The sequence below is a fragment of the Xenopus tropicalis genome, chromosome 6 (genome assembly GCF_000004195.4).
Source record: "Xenopus tropicalis strain Nigerian chromosome 6, UCB_Xtro_10.0, whole genome shotgun sequence".
Classification (NCBI taxonomy): domain Eukaryota; kingdom Metazoa; phylum Chordata; class Amphibia; order Anura; family Pipidae; genus Xenopus; species Xenopus tropicalis.
Window position 1 is genome coordinate 65,926,829 of NC_030682.2, and position 20,544 is coordinate 65,947,372.

Consider the following 20,544-nt stretch of genomic DNA (forward strand, 5'->3'; position numbering starts at 1 on the left):
CGAGACGTACCATGGCTTGCTCTCTGTTGGAAGGCAATTTACACCTGGGTGTACGAAAAGGCAATGGAGCAACCCAGCTGTGGCTGTCATCTTGATAGGTGTCTTTGTCCATGATCTGAAGAAACACTTGATCTTCTATGGATAGAGCTTGCTTGTCATCATTCTTTGATTTTTGAAACACTGTTGTTCCTAGCTTATCAGTCTCTGGATTGAAGCTGATGTCTTCTTGGCCGCACACAGAAGAGTCACTGAAATGCGTTAGGTTCTCAAAACTTTCTTTGACTGTGAACCTGTTCTGACATGGGTTCAACAAGGTGGTACGCCCATTCGGCAACACAGATGTTCTTAAGGTACTGACTCTATTAGTCTGGTGTGTAGATCCCAGGCAAACTTCTCCTACTATTACCCATCCTAATTCAAGTCTTTGTGCGTAGGGGGCATTAAAGGGACCATTGATTTTCTCATGCACCTTGTGTGCTTGTAAAATGTCTCTTCCTAAGAGCAAAAGTATGGAAGCCTCAGGATCAATAGCTGGTATGAGGTTAGCAATTGGACGGAGGTGGAGATGGTAATAAGCTACTTCTGGAGAAGGGATTTCTTCCTTGTCATCTGGTAACATATCACATTCTATTAATGCTGGTAAAGGGAGCTGTGTTTTCCCGTCAAAGGATTCAACAATGAAATTTGTGGCTCTTCTGCCTGCAGTCTCTGTAACGCCTGCACAAGTCTTTAAAGTGTACGGAGCAACAGTAGTTTTAATGTTGAAGATGTTGAAAAAGTCTGACTTTGCAAGAGATCGGTTGCTTTGTTCATCGAGAACTGCGTACATTCTCACTGCTCGCTCTCTTTGTCCAGAGGGGAACACAGTCACTAAACATATTTTAGAGCATGATCGGAAGCTCTTGCCCGTGCCACAGATTTCAGTGCACTTAGACATTACTGGAGGAGGTGAGCTGTCATTAAAGGAACAGTAACACCAAAAAATGAAAGTGTATAAAAGTAACTAAAATATAATGTGCTGCTTCCCTGCACTGGTAAAAGTTGTGTGTTTACTTCAGAAAGTCTACTATAATTGATATAAATAAGCTGCTGTGTAGCCATGGAGGCAGCCATTCAAAGGAGAAAAGGCACAGGCACATAGCAGATAACAGATAAAACACTATTGTATTCTACAGAACTTATCTGTTATCTGCTATGTAACCTGTGCCTTTTCTCCTTTTTTCCAGCTTGAATGGCTGCCCCCGTGGCTACACAGCAGCTTATTATATAAATTATAGTAGTGTTACTGTAGCAAACACACCAGTTTTACCAGTGCAGGGCAGCAGTGCATTATGTTTTTATTACTTTAAAACTCTTTCATTTTTTGGTGTTACTGTTCCTTTAAGCTCCCTGCCGTGATCTGTCCCGGCTTGTACAGTCTCTGCTGGTGGCGCAGGTAAGTCAGGGTGTAAAGCTGCAATATGTTTCTCGCTGCCACATTCTGAGCACTTCACTGATATTTTACAGTCTCTGGCTATGTGTTTGGTGGTTTCACAGCACTTGAAGCAGATGCCATTCTGTCTGAGAAAATACATTCTTTCACCTATAGGTTTGCCTCTGAATCCTTTACACCTTTTTAAAGGATGGGGCTTTTGGTGAATTGGACATTGTCTATCAGGGCTCTCTATACTGCCCTCCTTGCTGCTGGTTTGAGAGTGTGAGGTTTCTGTAGGGACAAATGTTTTGTGTGTGGACACAGAGGTCTTACCGTGGTATCTGTAAGGCCTTTCAGGTTTAGGTGATTGATCTCGGTTGCTGTAAAAGGCAAAGCTGGGGTCATTCTTCATCTGTGCTTGTTGCTGCACAAACCTGGAAAACACAAAGAAAGGGGGAAAATCTTCTCCTGTTTCAGCTTTATACTTGGTTCCAACAGATGCCCACTTTAATTGCATGTGGTATGGTAGTTTCTCCACCGTGGGATTAAGGCCAATAGCATTGTCCAAGTATGTTAAACCTCTCAGATATCCCTCTTCTTTGGCACACTCTGTCTCCAGAAGAAGATCTCCCAATTGTTCTAGTTTTTTGGCATCTTTGTTGGTCAGCTTGGGGAAGGCATCTAACCTTTTTTGTAATGTTCGCTGAATTACTTCAGGTGAGCCATATTTTTTCTCTAGTCTCTGCCAAGTCATATCAAGTCCTGCTGAAGGGTTGAACAAATGCACTCTGCGCATACTTTTTGCATGTTCGGCTGACTCTGTACCTAGCCATTTTATCATCAGGTCAAGTATCTCTGAGGCTGAAAGGTTCAAATCTTTGATTGCATTCTGGAAGGAAGACTTCCAGGCCCAGTAATTTTCAGGGGAGTCATCAAACTTGATGAAGCTTGAGTTAACTGCTTCTTTGCGTAGCAGATATTTAGTGATATCTTGTATGCATTGTTGCTCAGGCGCACAATCTTTAGGCTGAGGCAATGGGAAACTCTGAATTCTGTCTCTTGGGTATTCTGCTGGATATTTTATAGCTGGTTTGACGTCACTGGCGCTGTAGTGCTGCCTTGGTGTACTTGTAACTGCTGCCGGCTTAGGCCTATATATTTCTGCTGGCTCAGTTTTAATCGACCGTTCAGTGGTTGGCATACTAGAAACCCGCTGAACGTACTCACTTGCACGTTCTGCAGGGGAAAGAGGTTTCTCCAGCATTTCTGGGCCTTCATGGGTTCCCTCACTTTCTGATGAATATGTTTCTAGGTAGACCGCAGCTTCAGCTGCTGCTGCGGCAGCTTCTCTCTGACACTGCAGAATTTGCAGCTCTGCTTCTGCTTCTGCCATTTCTCTATTCATGCTAGCCTGTTTTTCTGCGATTTCTCTTTTCACATTAGCTTCTTTTTCTGCAAAGGCTAGCTGTACACGTGTGGCCTCTGCCTTTGCTCGTGCTTTGAGTGCTAGGGAACTCGCTGCAGACATCTTGCTAGACCTAGATGATTTGGACGCATGTGACCGTAACTCATCTTGCTGGGTGCTAGCTTTCTCCCTGCCATGCTGTCTCATGGGGGGCTCATCCTCAGGTATATACTTCTTCCCCGATCTCAGACTCATGTTTAGGATGCAGTCGCTTCTGTATACAGGTCTGCTGCAACCGTCTTTTTACTGTACTGTTTCCACACTATACTGTGCCTTGCGTAATATAGGTTAACCAGCCAGCTTAACACACTCCACATAAGACTCAGCAAAGAATACTCAGACTGCTCTGTGAGTTGAATAACTTGAATGCTTTATCCTTATGAAGAGTTTATTTTGTAAAACTGTAAAACAATATAATAACATTGCATCACAACCTGTACAACATATTCACACATGTAAACACATACAGGAAACCTAGCATCTTACTTACAGACGGTTATGTAACCAGGGCCTGTGTAAGGGTGAAGGATCCTAGGGTCTGTCCCTCTACTTGTGAGTTGTCTGTGTGCGCTCAAGATGGATACACTTCCACTTCCTGTGAACTTTAGGGGGGAGGTTTAACCTTGAATGATGTGTATAATTAACATATGGACAACTATCCCAAAGGGGGTCACTAGGTGGCAGCACATAACAGCTGAACTAATATTAATGCATACAATCTAACATTAAATTGGCATCAGATAAGGTATAAACAGCACAGCCAGACTTTCCCTACTGTTACACTGGGAAAAAGTATAAAATTGTGCACAGACTCTCCTGTACATCTATTTTTGTGGTTACTTGCCCTTGTGGATTTTATTATGTGGGTAAAACCAGTACAACATTAAAAGAAAGAATAGTCATCCATCGATTTGCTATTAACAAAAGAAGCAAAACAACCTGTTGTCAGGTATTTTTTTTAAAATGGGACATTTTTTGCCCACATGCAGGTGAATGGTCATAGACTTTCAACCCCTGTTATCTGGGCAGGAGACATAAGGGCTCTGGCACACGGGGAGATTAGTCGCCCGCGACAAAACTCCCTGTTCGCGGGCGACTAATCTCCCCGGATTGCCATCCCACCGGCGACTGAAATCGCGCAAGTTTCCTCGAGAGGCAACTTGCGTGATTTCAGTCAAATCGTGCCGCCGCGTATGCCATCCCACCGGCGATTTACATTTTCGCCGGTGGGATGGTAATCCGGGGAGATTAGTCGCCCGAGACACGGGAGATTTGTCGCGAGTGACTAATCTCCCCGTGTGCCAGAGCCCTTAAACACACTTGATACATAAATGGGACACTGTGGCCCTAATGAGACATTACCCTTGAGCTGTTTTCTCTAATTTTGACCGAGGTTCATAGGGGCTTTTTGCTTAGGACAGTGCTCTTAGCTAGCATCTTTTTTTGAAATATTGTTGCTGCCATTCTGCTCTATGGATACTATTTTGTTCTCTGTCAGTTATACTTTTTATTTTGATAGGTTGTATTTGTATTTTATACCCTGTATATATTTTCCTTTGTCCTTGACATCCTACTCTCCTTTCTGGCAGCAGAATATAAATAATTATCCAGCTGAGCCACATTCCAAAAGCTTCTTATATATGACATTGACTTTTATCCTTTTTTAATTTGGATATAATAAATGCTATATTTTAACAATCCATTGTTTTGTGATGTTTCACAAGCTATCTGTGTATGTCCATACCTCCATGTCAGTGACACAATAGCGACAATTCAAACACCATTAAATCCTCTATCCGCAGAATCATATACATATATTCTGATAAGATCTTAAGTTTTCTAGTGATTTTATGGTCTGTATATATTTGATAAGATGTATTGTGCTCATATATGCCTTGTGTCTGCTGTAGCCGCATAGAATGTTAAGAAACAAGGACTTTGTTGTCCCTATGGTGACATAACACTTGTTGTGCCGTGTCCCCTGCACGCATCACTTCCTTGTTTCTGTGGTGAGAAGATGCTGAATAAATCTTCTTGGTGACCTATTGGCATAATTTTCGGTTTCTGACAATGAGCAGAATTAATGTAATTAATAGCGAATATATATTATAGGTCTAAGTACCCCATCATGTGTTGCCTTGCAGGTACTACCAGCCACAAATTACATATTGGATTAGTATGTTTGGTCGTTACTGAGTGTGGTAGGAAATGTGCAGTTTCAATACAGAGTTGCCTAGTGTTCCTGCCTTTAAAAGATCTCGTAAAATCATTTATTTAAAGAAGTTTATCCTCACTTAGATTAGTGCTGGGCGGTATACCGGTATATACCGAACACCGTTTTTTTTAAAAAAAATGATAAAAAATTTTAACTTACCGGCATACCGGTGTGGGCGCCTCCTGGCAATTTTTCTTACTATTTCCGGGTTGTGCGCGCTGACGTTACGTGCGCGCTCACGTCACGCGCGCAACCCGGAAATAGTAAGAAAAATTGCCAGGAGGCTCTGTGAGCTGTCGGGGTGCCTGCGGCTGCCTGGCCCGTAAGGTTTATTTATGTGAAGGGGATGGGGGGGTGTTTGGGGTTGGATGGGGGGGTGTTTGGGGTTGGGGGGGGGTGTTTGGGGTGGTCACCTAATCATGCATGGGGAAAAAAAAATACCGTCAAATACCGTGATACCGATATAATAAAAAAAATACCGTGATATAAATTTTTGGTCATACCGCCCAGCACTAATTTAGATTAGCATAATTTCTGTGTGCTACTAAATATAATACCTCATATGCTACATCTCTTCCATTGCTTACTTCTGATCTTGCTCATTCCCACACCTTTTTTCTCAACCCCTTCTCCTTTTTTGGGCAGGGTCCTCTTCACTTTTTGTATCTGTTATTGGTTGCTTTGGATGTAATTCTGTATGTTCAGTGTATAAACCCATTTATTGTACAGTGCTGTGAAATATGTTGGTCCTTTATAAATGTATAATGATTATAATTAATAATGTGTAGTTATTGTTTTATTTCTTATTAGATTGATGTTTGGACATGTATTAATTCATCACTGCCAGGTAAGCTGTACCAGAATTTTAATTACCTTAGAAATTACTGTTCATCTTGACATATAAAAGTATTTAAAACTCTGTACCTGCTTTAACCTTCTAAGTGCCAGCAGAATTTTGCATTTCAGTTCCACGAAATACAGGTGTTTTTATTTTTTTTGTGCTCTCTCATTTTAGGGGAATTTTTTGGGTGTGTGTGTGGCGTTTAGCTTAGGTTGGAAAACCTATATATTGTTATTTTCAGGAGAGCATGAGTTTTCTATATCTGCCTGAGTATTGCATTTCCATTTCTGGAACAAACTTCAGAGATCTAAATACCAAAAAGAAAAATGAAAAATTGAGATTTTTTTATGATATGAACTATTATGAAATCGGAAGGTATATAAAACAGAAAAAATATATTATGCACAAAAATTCAACTGATTTGGAAACCTCATGCCTCTCAAACATGACAGCTCCAGATATGTAAAGTTTTATGAAGATTTATGACTTCTATAGATCAAAAACTCAAAACAGTAAATTACCGAATTTATAAACCACTACAGCAGACTATAGCATACTTTAGATTCCAAAGCCAAAAATCCTGAAACACTAGGTTTACCCCAGGAAACCATACATTTTTGAAAATTACACATTCTACCGAATCTAAAATGAGCAACCATGTCTTTCCATTCCTAATTACCAAACATCAAGGCTTTTCTGAACTTAGCAGTTGCTATAAAAAATAAAATAAACTCTGAAAAAATCACCTCAAAACTTTAACTTTGCAAGTTAGCATCTCCTACATAGCTTTAGTTACAAAGAAAAGACATTATAAATATGAATGCCAAGGGTCCACTGAACATTGTACATAGGATTACCAAAGTATCTGGCATTTGGAGACCCCAAAATGAAGTCAAATACAAATTGCATACAAATTGTTCTGGAGATCACTTGAGCTAGTAAAAATTCAAAAAAATAGATTGACCCCATAAAAACCATATATCTTTGGAAAGTACCCATTTGGGCAAATTTAAAATGGGTAACCATGTCTTTCTACTCCAATTTACTGGGTCACATTATTCTTTACTTTCCTGAGAACAAAGTATGGTGTTAATTTAACTTCTGTTTCTATATATTCAAAAGTTTATCTGCAGAATTTTTAGAGTTTTCATGCACCTGTCTTAGAGTGTAGGCAGACGGGGTTGTTATACAGCGTATGTCACTTCTAGGCTGCTTTGCATTCTTATTCCATCTATTCTAATTTATATGACTTTTTTTCTTTCATGGTAGTTAATTAAATGGAATCTATTGCACAGATGACAGCTTTTCCAAAACTGGCAGTTTTGATGAAATACCAGAAAATTGCCTGAAAGCTTCCACTTTCTAGCACCTTATTTCCCATATAGCATTAGGTACCAAGAAAAGACATCCAAAATATTAATGCCAAGGGTCCACTGAACAGTTTGATGTCCATTATGCAAAAAATTACCTGGCATTCAGAGACCCCAAAAAGAAGTTAGTGCATACATATATCATGACATACTACTACCAAAACATATAGCACCTGATTAATTTGTGCTAAAAGTGGCAAATTAATAAGTCGATAAGAAAACCCAGAAACATTTAATAAAATACACATGGGTAAATATGCATTTGTATAGAAAAGCACAAAACAACAAAGCTAAGCTAAATGTAAAGGTTTTTATGTAATTTCTAAAAATTGTCTCAAAGCTTGCAATTTACCACATTATATGCCCCACGTTTCATAACATATTAGCATAAAACATCCTAAATATGAATGCCAGGGGTCTACTGAACAGTTTAATGCCCAGTAAGCTGCAGATAAAACTCAGTCCCTGTGTAAAATGTATAATGAAGTGAGTTCTTTAGGGAGAGGTGTTACTTTGCTACCTGCCCATGTTCTTTTGATAGGCTGAGGTGGGAGGGGTGTGATTACTCCAACCTGCAGTGCAGCAGTATAGAAAGACTAAGGTTTTTAGTGCAAGGCTAAGGGGAAATGGCAAATTAAGAAAGTGGTTTGAAATGTAGGAGATATTAATTGATATCAATGGATGATTTTGATAAAACACGTTTCCCTTTAAACAGAATCTCTTTAAACAGAAGTGGATACGATTTGGAATCAATTAAGGGTCTACCTAGGTGTTAAACGGCATGGCAGTGGTGAATTGGCATATTTTTTATTTTGCTCACTTTGTATTTACCAGGTGTTTCCAAGAAGTCAGATGGCTGGGTAGGCCTTGGATGCTGTGAACTAGCAATAGCTGTGGAGTGTCGGCGAGCTTGCAAGCAGGTAAAATTATTTGTAGCGATTTGCTATGATAATCTGCAATGTGACCTAATTGTAAAGTTTAGGTGTAGAGTTTAAAAAACAGTATTCATTTTAATGCACAAGTATAGTGACTAATAGGCACCCCAGTGTATATAATTACTAACCTTGCATGGGGAACTTTTCTTCTGAATGCTGTGCCACCTTCATCAGGGATTACTCTGCGACTACCTTAAGCCTGTCCAAGACTATTTACATCTACATGATATGTTATATGTATACATGTGCAATATAGTAAATACTATGCTACTGTACTTTTCAGACTCTGACTTGTGATGCTGCTATAATGTGTCCTCAGTCAGTTCTCAAGGGACAGCCACAACAGATCACTGGGAAATCACTGAAGATGGTGGTTTCTAATGTTAGTGATTATATTGTGCTTTTTTTGTCCTATAACTCTTTGACGTGATTAATCGTGCTAAAATTGTTCTGTTTATTAACAGTTTTCTGATAACACTTAAAGCTGTTACTTCACTCCCTGTTTGTTTCTCAGTGTAACAAGCAGAGGCAGAAAATGAATGACCCCAGACACCCAAGACAACAGCAAACATATGGAAACCATGTGTCTGCGGTTACCTGCAATTCCTTTCCAGTCTACCTGCTCCAGGCTAGTGTCACAAACAAACAAGCAGACAGATGTTAGTCTGACATCAGTTGTAGGAAAGCGTTTGGAAGGGGTAATAAGGAATAGGATACTTGAATACTAATTTAATTGCCTTTTATAAGAAGGTGAGCAGGAACCTCAATGCTGGGATGGCAGTGGATGCCATATATTTGGACTTTGCTAAAGCATTTGATATAGTACCTCATAGAAAGTTAGTAATAAAGTGGAGGAATACTGGCCTGAAACATAATATTTGTAATTGGATAGAGAACTGGTTGAAGGATGGATTACAAAGAGTGTTGGTAAATGGAATATATTCTAATTGGACCACTGTTGTAAGTGGAGTACCGCAGGGGTCAGTCCTTGGTCATTTGTTCTTTAACTTATTTATTAATGACCTGGAGGTGGGCATAGACAGTACTGTTTAAATTTTTGCTAAAGATACTAAATTATGCAAGACTATAAGGTCCATGCAGGATGCTGACACTTTACAGATCTGGACAGCAAACTGGGCAGCAAAATGGAAAATAAGGTTCCTTGTTGAAAAGCTATGCACTTGGGTAGGAATAATTTAAATGTGAGTTATACATTAAATAATAGTGTGTTAAGGGTATCCTTAATTGAGAAGGATCTGGGGATTTTTGTAGATAACAACTTCACAAACCACAAATTCAGTGGTTACTAAAGCAAATAAAGTGCTGTCTTGCATAAAAAGGGCATTAACTCAAGGGATGGAAATAATTTTGCCTCATATAGGTCCCTGTAAAAGCCTTACCTTGAGTATGCAGTGCAGTTATGGGCTCCAGTCCTTAAGAAGGATATTAATGAGCTGGAGAGAGTGCAGAGATGTGCAACTAAACTGGTAAAGGGGATGGAAGATTTAAACTATAAGCATAGACTGTCAAGGTAGGTTTCTCTGGAAAAAAGGCACTTGCGAGGGGACATAATTACACTGTACAAGTACATTAGAGAGAATTATAGACAGATAGAGGGTGTTCTATTTTTTCCATAAAAACGATCATCCCACCAGAGGCCACCCCTTAGATTAGAGGAATGGAACTTTCATTTGCACTGTGTCAATAGGTGCAATAGTGCTTGAATTGGAAAAGCACAAGTTGCACACTGTCTGCGGATGTAACTGAGCCCTATAGTATTATTTTTATTCAGCAGAATGTGTATTTTCTAAAAATATTTCCTGGTTTCCTGGGCTACACCTACTGTTTTCTTCAATCAAAATTATTACTTCTGAAAATTTTTAATCTATACAAGTCAGGAATCTCCATAAAACTATACATATTTTGTATTGGCGCATTTGAAATACACGGAGCTTTACACTGATAAATATCCATACATAATTGAAAAATATGATTTTTAAATATTTGTTAGGTATTTAGAGCCCTATAATTTACATAAGGGGAATTACACAAAACTCACAAATTTAGAAAGCCTGTGAAAAAAAGTTACATCTTGTTATATCTACTTTATGGGAATGCTGTTCCACTTCTTGCATCCTGTTGCTTATTGCAAAAATACATAATTTCAGTTCTGAAACATCTTTTTGTACTGTGTTTTTAAGTTATACAAAGAAGCAATCTGTCTTGGTTGGACATATTTACAGCAGACATATCCTGTTTGTGTTACAGTATTAGAATTCTGCATCTAAGCCTCTGGGCCTGCATTTCTGTTGCAGGTACCATCATGGATAACTGCTGCTCCAAATATACAGTATGCCGGGACAAGCAAAGTATCTTTTGTTCCAAAGCATTCCTTTGCTGTATAGTTTAAGTATTTTTAGGCAAAAACAGCCTGTCATTGCCAGTCACATCTATAGAGCTGTCAACTTTTAATGTAGATTATCACCACAAAATTCACTGGTAAGGAAGTGATATCACACACATGTGTACAATCGTTTCTGAAGCCACAGATTCTGCTCTGCGCACATGGACTTCTGTGCAAGCGCACATGGACTTTGCTTGCAAATGATAGAAATTTAGGGGAATACTTTAAAGAGACAGGACACTGGGGGAGGGAGCCCAAAAATGGAAAAACAGGAAGAGTTACCATGTAGTGTACTTCCCATTCATTTCACAGGAGTCACAGAGGGGTATGGAATATTTCGCCACTGACTTAAATATGCAGCGACTGCAGCTGTTTTGTGGAACTGAGAACTCTGAATGAAGGCATAAGTCTTGAGAGTTATTTGAATAAAGGTCAGGATTCCCTGGTAGCAAAGACTGCCTACTATTTGCTACACTTAACCCTTTTTCTGCCAAGTATGTAACTGTTACAAAAGGCATGAATTGCAAAGAACGTACCTCATACTTTTTGTGGCAGTGTGTGTAATGCTCTTAAAGGAGAACTAAAGCCTTACTAAAGAAGTAGGGCAGAAATGTTGTACATTATGTTTTGAGCTTCTGTACCAGCCCAAGGCGACCACAGCACTTTAACAGGGAAGATCAATGTCTCCAAAGATGCCCCCAGTAGCTCAGTTACTGAGCTTAGGGAGTTCTCCTTTAAAGGAGAAGGAAAGGTCTATGTAAATACAGCCATAAGCTGCACTGAGTTCTCTATCAAAAGAAACACAGGACTTCTTGTCTCCTTTTTTGAAAACATGTTGTTGGGGTGTCTGACTTCCTCTCTCAGAAGAATCCAGACATGACAATTATATGTCTGCTTTTTGGCCTTTTCCTGCAAGCTCCCCCCCCCCCCGCCCGCTTTTCCTTGTTTTGCAGTAAGGTTAATTAAAAATGATCAGGACTGATTTGTTCCTTTGTGTACCTGTAGTTACAGGCATGCTGTCATAGTGTGTGCAGACTTGGAGCAGATTTTGGCAAGCTTTTAGGCTGAAATAATTTGAAAAACTTTAATGCACTTAACTGACAGTGATGCCTAGTTTTGTGATTGCAGGCACATTTTAATGACCTGAGAAGTGTCACTATCCCTTAAATTTGGCTCAAAACAAGCACTGTATGATTACAGCAAGAGGTGAAAATGAAACAAATGAAAGTGAATACAATGAGTATGAGGAATGCTCTTGCAATACACACATACAAAAAGCACACAGAAAAACAAAACTGCATTGAGTTCATTTGTTTACCAGTGATGTTATCATAGGGGAAAGGGAAGAAAACTGTGTACTTCTTTCACCATGAGTTATAAAATGGAGTCTGAGCTCCCACAAGGCACTGTGCCGAGTAACATGTTGGTAAGTATGGTAGTCAGATGGGTCCAAATGTAACACTAAAAATTGTTTAATGCATTGTTTAACAGCTAGTTCTCCAGAAATGAGCAAAGAAAAATAAGTATGATGGAAGCTTATGCTTATGTTATATGAGACATGACATTAGGAGTAGATTGAATAATATTATTATTATTATTGAAGAGTACATACATTACTATGTAATTTGTATGCACTTTAATGCAGTGACCCCAAGAAGTGGTTTATAAGCAACATCCTTACCAAGTCTTTGGATGTTGCTCCTAGTGGCATCAAAGCTGGTTCTTATTTAACTTATTAAGTTTTGGTTACATAAAACCAAACCATGCACTGCCAAACATTGCCTTTTGTAGGCTGCCAATCCACATAGGGCCTACTAAATATCCAATTACAGCCCTTTTTTAATAAACCCCCTGGAGCTTTTTTTCATGCATGTGTAACCTCTATTTCAGCTCAATAGCTGCCTTCCCGGACTAGTACCAGTAGAACATGGGTTACACTGTACTCTCTTACCCAGAATGGGCCTTCGCTAAGTGGAAGAGGAAGGTGAGGGTGTTGTGCAACTACACCTCTCCTGCTGCTATGCAGAAAAATGAAAACAGAGGGCGCCAGAGGTTCTTGTAAATAACAAAATAATACATTTTTTTTGAACACCCACAGGGTTACTCACAATACAGCTTCAGATGTCAGTGGTACAGGCAACACATACAGGGTGTATATACAGACTGACACTCCCCTGCGGGCAGACTTGGCAGGAATCTCACTTCACCTCTGCGACACGCCCCGTAGTTGATCCCTCAGGGAATTCTCTATCCTGATTCCCTATTCACTTGGATCCCTACACTACAGGCAATACGGCCTGGGAGAGATATCTCCAAAACTGCAAGTCCTATGCAGGAGCTCAGTGCTGCTCATTCTAGCTCAACCCTAACTGCCTTACACTCCTAGAGTGGTACTATAAAGGGAGCTACACCTGCCACTATCTAATGCCTCATTCACGGGGCCCTGTTCCCTGACTTCACTTGGCCTGGGCCCATGCCTTGGGCTCACAGCACACATCCATCCTGTTCCTCAGGTGGATGCAAACAGGAAGGTGCCATTTCCTTTCCCTATGGGTCCCTACATGGCATTGTTGCATAACAAACAAGTTACATAAAACTTTTTATACCATCTTATATTGAAAACCAGTGCTTTCACAGCTGTGGCAGGTCTAGGGCGGGGCTTGAAGCCACTGGGGTTAAGTCTGATGGCCAAATTGAGGAAGAAATGGGTAGAATGGCCATTTTATCTCCTACATGTCCAGCTTGAAGGTCAATTAAAGTAAAAATATATATATATATAGATAGAGAGAGAAATAAAAAAATAAATTTTATTTTTGAATATATTTTAACATATTGAATTAATTTAATCTATTAATACTGTTTTGATATATGCCCACACCCTGTGTCTCATACATATTAGAGCTGCACTTAGAATAATATGTTTTGTTCTAGGCTATTAAACTGCAGCACAGTTTGCTCCTGCTGCTGTTATTCCTTGAAAGATGCATGCAGAGTAATGTGTTTGACTTGCAGTGATGCGAAGGTTAGGCAATGGGGTGGCAGTTTTAGGAGATTTGTTACCTGCTGTAGTGCAGATTTCCCATAAGCAACAGATCTCCATGTGTGCCATTACCTTTATACTGTCAGCAACAACTATTTAAATCTCAGATGTTTACCGTGTCTCTTATTTTTATGTCATTTTTAGGCATCATCGAAAAATGATATTTCAAAAGCCTGCAGAAAACAATACGAGGTATCATTTGTAATGTTTGTTAAGATATAGAATTATGGATCATCTTTGGAACAAATAATTAATCTTGTATTCTATCAACTATCTACTTGTGAATTATAGGGATTATGCAAGTTTGTCCACTTGAGCTTTGCTAAAACCTGCATCATTGCTACCAAACATTATACTGAATAGTGAATCAGAACCTCCAGGAAGGTATTCTCCCACCGACTCCCCCAGGCCAGATGTGCCACGATGTACTATGCCTGACTGAAAGACCTCCCTCCACCTATAGAGAGAGAGGAATGTGCAGTGTCTTCCCAAAGACAAAAATTTGGGAAGCTTATGACAGCAATGACAGAATTTTTTATCTCTTCAGTTTGCTTAGAAGTAAAAAAGCAGCGCCAGCTTTGTTATCTTCTGCCTCAACAGTATAAAAGCAGTGCCTGCTTTATGTTTAGTGTTGCTAGAATTGTCCCTAGAACACACATACAGTATATGAACAGTGCCAACTTAATTTTTTATTTATTTTAGCAATATGTGAACAGTGCCCTAAACATATAGCAATATAAAAGTAGTGTCCCATCCAGCAAAGCCTGGCAGCAGTTAATGTGAATATGTAGCAGTGACTTTTTTTAGCTGTGCTCCCTTTCAATCTAAGGTACACAGCAGTAAATACATTGATATAGAACATAACTAAGTAATGTAAAATTAACTTAAAGCATAAACTGTTTATAAACAAAGAAATATATAATCTAATTTTGTTTTCACAGACAGCCCTTATTAGCTGTATTAACAGAAATGAAAGTAAGTGATCTAAATATTCTTTTTTAAATTTTCTCTAGAGTATTGGATGTGGGTTGTAAACATGATAGGCAATCTTCTTGTATTTCCTTGTAATAAAAATACACATGTGGAATTATTTTTGAACTTCAAAAATTATTTTGTAATGGCCAAGAATGCATATTGGCACATTATGTGCATTTAATTAACTAGTGATATATAATGCATGGCAGGCAATAACTATCTACGCTGGCTGCCTTTCATTCACATAAGCAACAGCTGTGAACATGAATTCTCAGTATTCATTTAAGGCCAAGTTCAGTTATACAGTCATTCTTATATTTTTGTTGTTAATATTTCTATTTAAACCCTCTTTTATTCTAATTCCATTGGTCAACTTTATTAGGTCTTGGAACACCCTATTAGAATCATGATGTTGTAGGGTCCTCTTTGTGTCTTTGTGATTTGATGAATTTGATAGCTCAAATGTAACTACATTCAGATATGCTAAAAATTAAATATTCTGCGTACACAGTAAGCTGTAACCACAAATTACATTTGACAAAAAAGAAGGGAAGTTGGGTGGGAATCCTTTTTTTTTTTCTACCATTTATATGTTTATATTGTTTTCACTACAATGTGTAACATAGCCCTAACAGTTACTGCTAAATTAATGCAAACCTTGTTGTAAAACTAACATTTTTGTTTTTTGCTGTGGTATATTCTCTGCTTTGCCTTCAGTGGGATCAGTGTGCTGTAGTTATGCAGGACGGCACACAAATTGTCGGGAATATTGTCAAGCCATCTTTCGCACAGATTCATCACCAGGTCCTTCCCAAATTAAAGCAGTTGAAAATTTCTGTGCTTCTATCAGTCCTCCCTTAGTTCAGTGTGTAAACAACTACACCCAGTCGTATCCAATGAGGAACCCTGTGGACAGTAAGTTAAATATATCATCTCCTTTTACACATTTACACCACATTTCTATAGATACTATTATGTAGAAGTCACTCGACATAAAGGAGGAAGTGAGGTGAAGCTGATGTGTCCAGAGTGAATAGAGCAGCCAGAGGGCTGTGTGTAATTTGCACTTTTTATTTGACACTAACAGCGTCCTCAAATTCTCCTCCCAAGTGATACTGTTCGGCTCTTGATAGCCGGTTTATCCTTTTCATATAATTGCGCAATTGACATACTAATTACTGTATGGGCTAATGTATGCCAAACAAGTTTAGTCTTGAGCAACGCGAGTGGATGCCTTAACGGGCCTGTTCTTTTACTCGTTATAAGGGTACCAGTGGCACAATTCAGTGAATTAGTACATAGCTTATTAGTGATCAGCTGTAGGAGTGCTCAGTCTGTGGGGGTAGCAACTAAGCTGTGGGGCAGCAAATTGGGTGCTAGGGACCAGCCTGCGCACTACCTTATGATATAATTTAGTATGAGTTAACAACACACCTCACATCATATTCTAGCAATCTCCTTTAGCTTCGCCAGTGTATATAAAGAGTGAACACATCAGTTGGGCACCTATGCGTTTGTCTTATCAAATCATGCTCTGAAATGAATTACACTCCAATGATAGATTAATGAACTAAACTGAATAATACAGAGCATGTGTGTGTTTTTAACCTTTAATCCATACCATAGTTTGATATGGACTAATGAATTGAGATCTCATTCGGGTGATTTATGTACAGCTTTATTGCGAATTGTTTTTAAAGTAAGATGAATTAAAAGTTAAGCATTAAGCACTAAGATTAAGCACAGAAAAATTGTTTTGTCCTAATTATGTAGAAGTGCCACCATAGCCTCAAAGTTTGCAGCAGAATTGTGTTTATGCAGGAGAATACATAAGCAAGAATAGGTTTCATTACATAGTTAAATAGCTCTTACATTTTCCATTAGATGTACAGGGAAGGTTAAAGGGCCAGTATACACCCCTTTTTCAACAGTTGAATGAATATGGCTTGTGATGAACATACTTTTGTTTTAATTTAAAAAATAATCTTTGGTTTCTTTTATTTTTGGCACTAAACTAGAATATGAAGCCAGTTTCACTTGTTACTTCTGGTCCCAAACAGCGTCCACTGAGAAGTCCCTGATAACTGATCAGAGGCTTCTGCTTAGATAAAAGAGAGGTTTGTTTAAAGGTAGTTAAGGAGATCTGAACAAATTGCCCTGTTAAGAAACAAAGGGGGAGATGAGTTCAGTAAACATAGTCCAAATTTCAAATGAGTTCATTATAATGGCAAAAAATATGAAAAACAGACAGAATGTACTTTCAACACAAGTCTACTTAATGTGCTCAATTTGGGGCATTTAAAAGGGCCAAGTTAATAGGCTAAGTAGTAAGGTATGTATATAATGTCTGTCATAATGCTTTCTGTTTTGCTAACTATCAGAAAAGTATTTTGTGGTAATGTTAAGCCATTTATTGGGTAACTGCTATACGACTAACATTGTACAACACTCTACTGCTAACTATAACAATTACGCTACATGGCCAAAATTATCTAGCCACCTGCCTGTCTTATATCTTATTCCCAAAGCAAAGGTTGTTACTATGAAGCCGGTTCAACTTATGCTGTTATAACAGCCTCTTCTGGGAAGGCTTTTAACTAGATTTTGGACATTTTTGGTGCTTTCCTTTCCATTCAGCCAGAAGAGCATTGGGCACTGATGTTTCCAATTCATTTCAGTAGTGTTCATGTCAGGGCTATGTGCAGGCCAGTCTAGTCCATCCTCTCCAGTCTCAGCAAACCCATTATTTACTGCTCATGGGCATCCAAAAAGGGGGCTTTTTAGATTTTGCTTTGAAATAGGACCACTGTCCTCTCACTAGCCACCCTACTGGACGCTTGGAGCCCCACTTCCATTCCTTTCTTTTGGGCCCACCAACTACTAGAAGGGCACTTGAATAGTGTTGTGGATGCGGAACACTTGCTTCAGAAGCTGCAAGATCGGAAATATGTGTCTCACAAGTGTGGCATTCAGCAATACTGATGAAGTACCAGTTACAGTATACCTATGAGTCTAGAAGTGTTCCCACTGGTGCTGTGGGATTTTTAAAGATTGGTGGAGCACTTGCACCTCTTAACCTTCTACAGACAGTGCTCCAGGTCTCCAGCTTCAGAAAAGTTGCTTCTTTGTGGGGGAAGTTATTTAGTGCATGGCGTGCCAGTATCCTCTATCTCTTACTTAATATAATGTGCTGTTGATGCCATTGCTCATTGTCTCTTACTATATGCAATGTGTTTGGGGTTGTAGAACCCACTACCTTTCACTGTATATAGAATTTCCATGTGCCAGTCCCCACTGCGTCTTGCTATGTATAATGTGCATTGGGTGGCAGCACCTACTAATTCTCTTTGTATAATGTGCTTTAGGTGTCAACCCCCCTGGCTTTCACTATATTATGTGATTAGGGTAAGATTGTGTACTGCTTCTCACTTACTGTAATATTGGGGTGTCCAAATTGCCTTCACATTGTATAATGTGCTTGATGTTCCAGTGTCCAGTTGCAACTAAACACTGTTGTTCACTGTAATGTTCTTGAAGAACAAATCACTACTCTTAACATATACAGGCATGGGATTAGTTATCCAGAAACCTATTATCCAGAGAGTTTGGATGGACTGCCCTGATATAAATTAAATACAAGCAGGTCATCTCCTAAGTGTGTGCATAGCTCTGCTTCAAAACTGCTGGCTAAAGTCTTTCTGGAGACAGTGGGAGAGATTGCAAATGTAACATTGTTGCAAAGTTTGTTAAAGGCTTAAATAGAATTCATATTTTATACTTTTTCTTCTTAGGTTTGTACTGCTGTGACAGAGCTGAGGATCCACGTTGCCAGGCAGCTTGCAAAAGAATTCTTATGTCTAAGAAAACAGAGCCTGAGATTGTTGATAGCCTTAGTGAAGGATGCACCAAACCTCTACCCCAGGATCCCCTTTGGCAGTGCTTCCTGGAAAGCTCAAGGGCAGTTCGTCCTGGAGTCAACATCGCTCCTCCGCCTTCAGCAGGTCTTGATGGTGCTGAACTGCATTGCTGTTCCAAAGCAAACTCTTCAAACTGTAGGTAAGCAAGTACATAAAATGGCAATTAAAATAAGGTCACGCTAATTGAAAACTGTCAGTATTTAAAGGACAACTACAGGTAAAAAAAAATTAAAGCTGCAATTAATGGAAATCAGGTGAACATATACTTACTGTTAATGATTCATTGTAGTGTTCAGTGGTTTCTGCATAGTGCTCCTTTGTTTGCTAAAAAACTTTCTACCTGTAATGCAATGCACAAAAAGCTTCTCTTTCTTAATGAAGCTAATTTTGGCGCACGCATGCGCATTCCTTTCTTAAGGCGCCCCAAACATGCACAGTAGTCCGCTTTCAGTCCTCTGCTGTATTGATGACGCTTGGGTCACATGACATTACCGAGTGTTATCATTGACCTCTCTGCCCCTCCTGTCAGCTCACATCGCCAATCACAGTTACGCTTCTGCTCAGGGTGTTACTATAGCAATGCCCTGAACAGAAGCGACGCTGATTTTTCTCTTTAGTGACAGAGAGCTGAGGTGCAGTTTAGGCTAGCAGGGAAGCAGCTTTAGGGTCTGCCTGACTGAGGTTTGTACTAATCCTGCACAACTAATTAAAGCTGGTTTGTTTACATTATCTACTGACAGAGCATGGAGAGCGTGAGTGGGGTCACTATGAGGCGCATGGGCAGTACGAAGTATAGGTAGGGGAATTACATGGTTGCAAATAAAATGGCGGCCACAAACTCTGGAAAGAAGCCGATCTTCTATGCATCAGTGCAATAATTTTATGTAATTATATTTAAAAAATAAAACCGCTTTTCAGGAGGGGGTGTTCTAAGGAACATTTTAGTGTAGTTGATTGATAACGGCTTTCTTTCTTCTTTAATGCAATCATTGCAGCACATTTTTGGGGGATTTTCCAGAAGTGACCACAATTTTTTACATAATTAAAATTTGCAGCATGTTTAAATACCTGTGGCAATCAATTAGTATACTGGTTACCATAAGGGTGTCTGAAGCATGGTGGATACAGTGGAAAGTCAGTGATGTGGTGTTTTATGGTGTCTGTTATTCATTTAGCAAGCTTTTTTTTTTAATACAAAATTTAAGATGATGCCCATATTTACTTTCACAATAGTACAGAATTTATCTTAAACATGTATTTAAAACCATTTAATAAGTGACTAAACTTAAACAGAAGATAATGAAAGGTAAATGTATGACCCATCTTATAAAATATCTGTCAGCATCCTGATGATGGCCAGAAGAACCAACATGAACTGGTGGTATGCAGTGAAAGTTCTGTACTATGTGTTGTACTAGTATGCAGCCATCTGGTATACCAGCTACCAGTTTGCACTCAACCGTAGCAATTTAAAATTATATGTATGTATGTATAACTTTATTTATAAAGCGCCACAAGGGTACGCAGCGCTGTACAATCTTACAAAATACAAAATTACACACAGGGAGGACAAGTGTTATAATAAATACAATAAATAAGTATAAATGCAAAGGAAGTAAGTGCCATGTGGTATGAGACACAGTAGAAAGGAGCTTTTTTAGTTTTAGTGCTCCAGAGGGTAGCATCTGAGTTTTATCTTAAAAAGAGTGGGTGAGTGTTCCCTAAGGAGGGATTCAGGGATAGAGTTCCAGAGGTAAGGAGCAGCGAGATAGAAAGATTTAAGATGACAAAGCGCTGTGGGGGTGTGGATGGTGTAAAAAGACGGAGGTTCTGAGAGGAGCGGACAGGCAGGGAGACCAGTGAAGAAATGTAGTGAGGAGCAGAGAAGTGAAGGGCTTTGAATGTTAGCAGAAGGATTTTGTAAGCTATCCTTTGCTTAAAGGAGAATGCAAGTCAAAATTTAAAAAG

The 20,544-nt window shown here is 39.1% G+C and overlaps 1 protein-coding gene across 1 annotated transcript in view; it reads left to right on the forward strand.

Moving 5' to 3' along the window:
- reck (reversion-inducing-cysteine-rich protein with kazal motifs) overlaps positions 1-20,544 on the forward strand; it is an 80,155-nt gene that overhangs the window by 19,137 nt on the left and 40,474 nt on the right. Inside the window, exons 5-10 of the mRNA XM_002938937.5 lie at positions 5,905-5,941; positions 8,140-8,225; positions 13,829-13,876; positions 14,626-14,659; positions 15,377-15,574; positions 18,451-18,715. Of these exons, the coding sequence (XP_002938983.2) occupies positions 5,905-5,941; positions 8,140-8,225; positions 13,829-13,876; positions 14,626-14,659; positions 15,377-15,574; positions 18,451-18,715 (668 nt within the window). The remainder of the gene's footprint in view (positions 1-5,904; positions 5,942-8,139; positions 8,226-13,828; positions 13,877-14,625; positions 14,660-15,376; positions 15,575-18,450; positions 18,716-20,544) is intronic.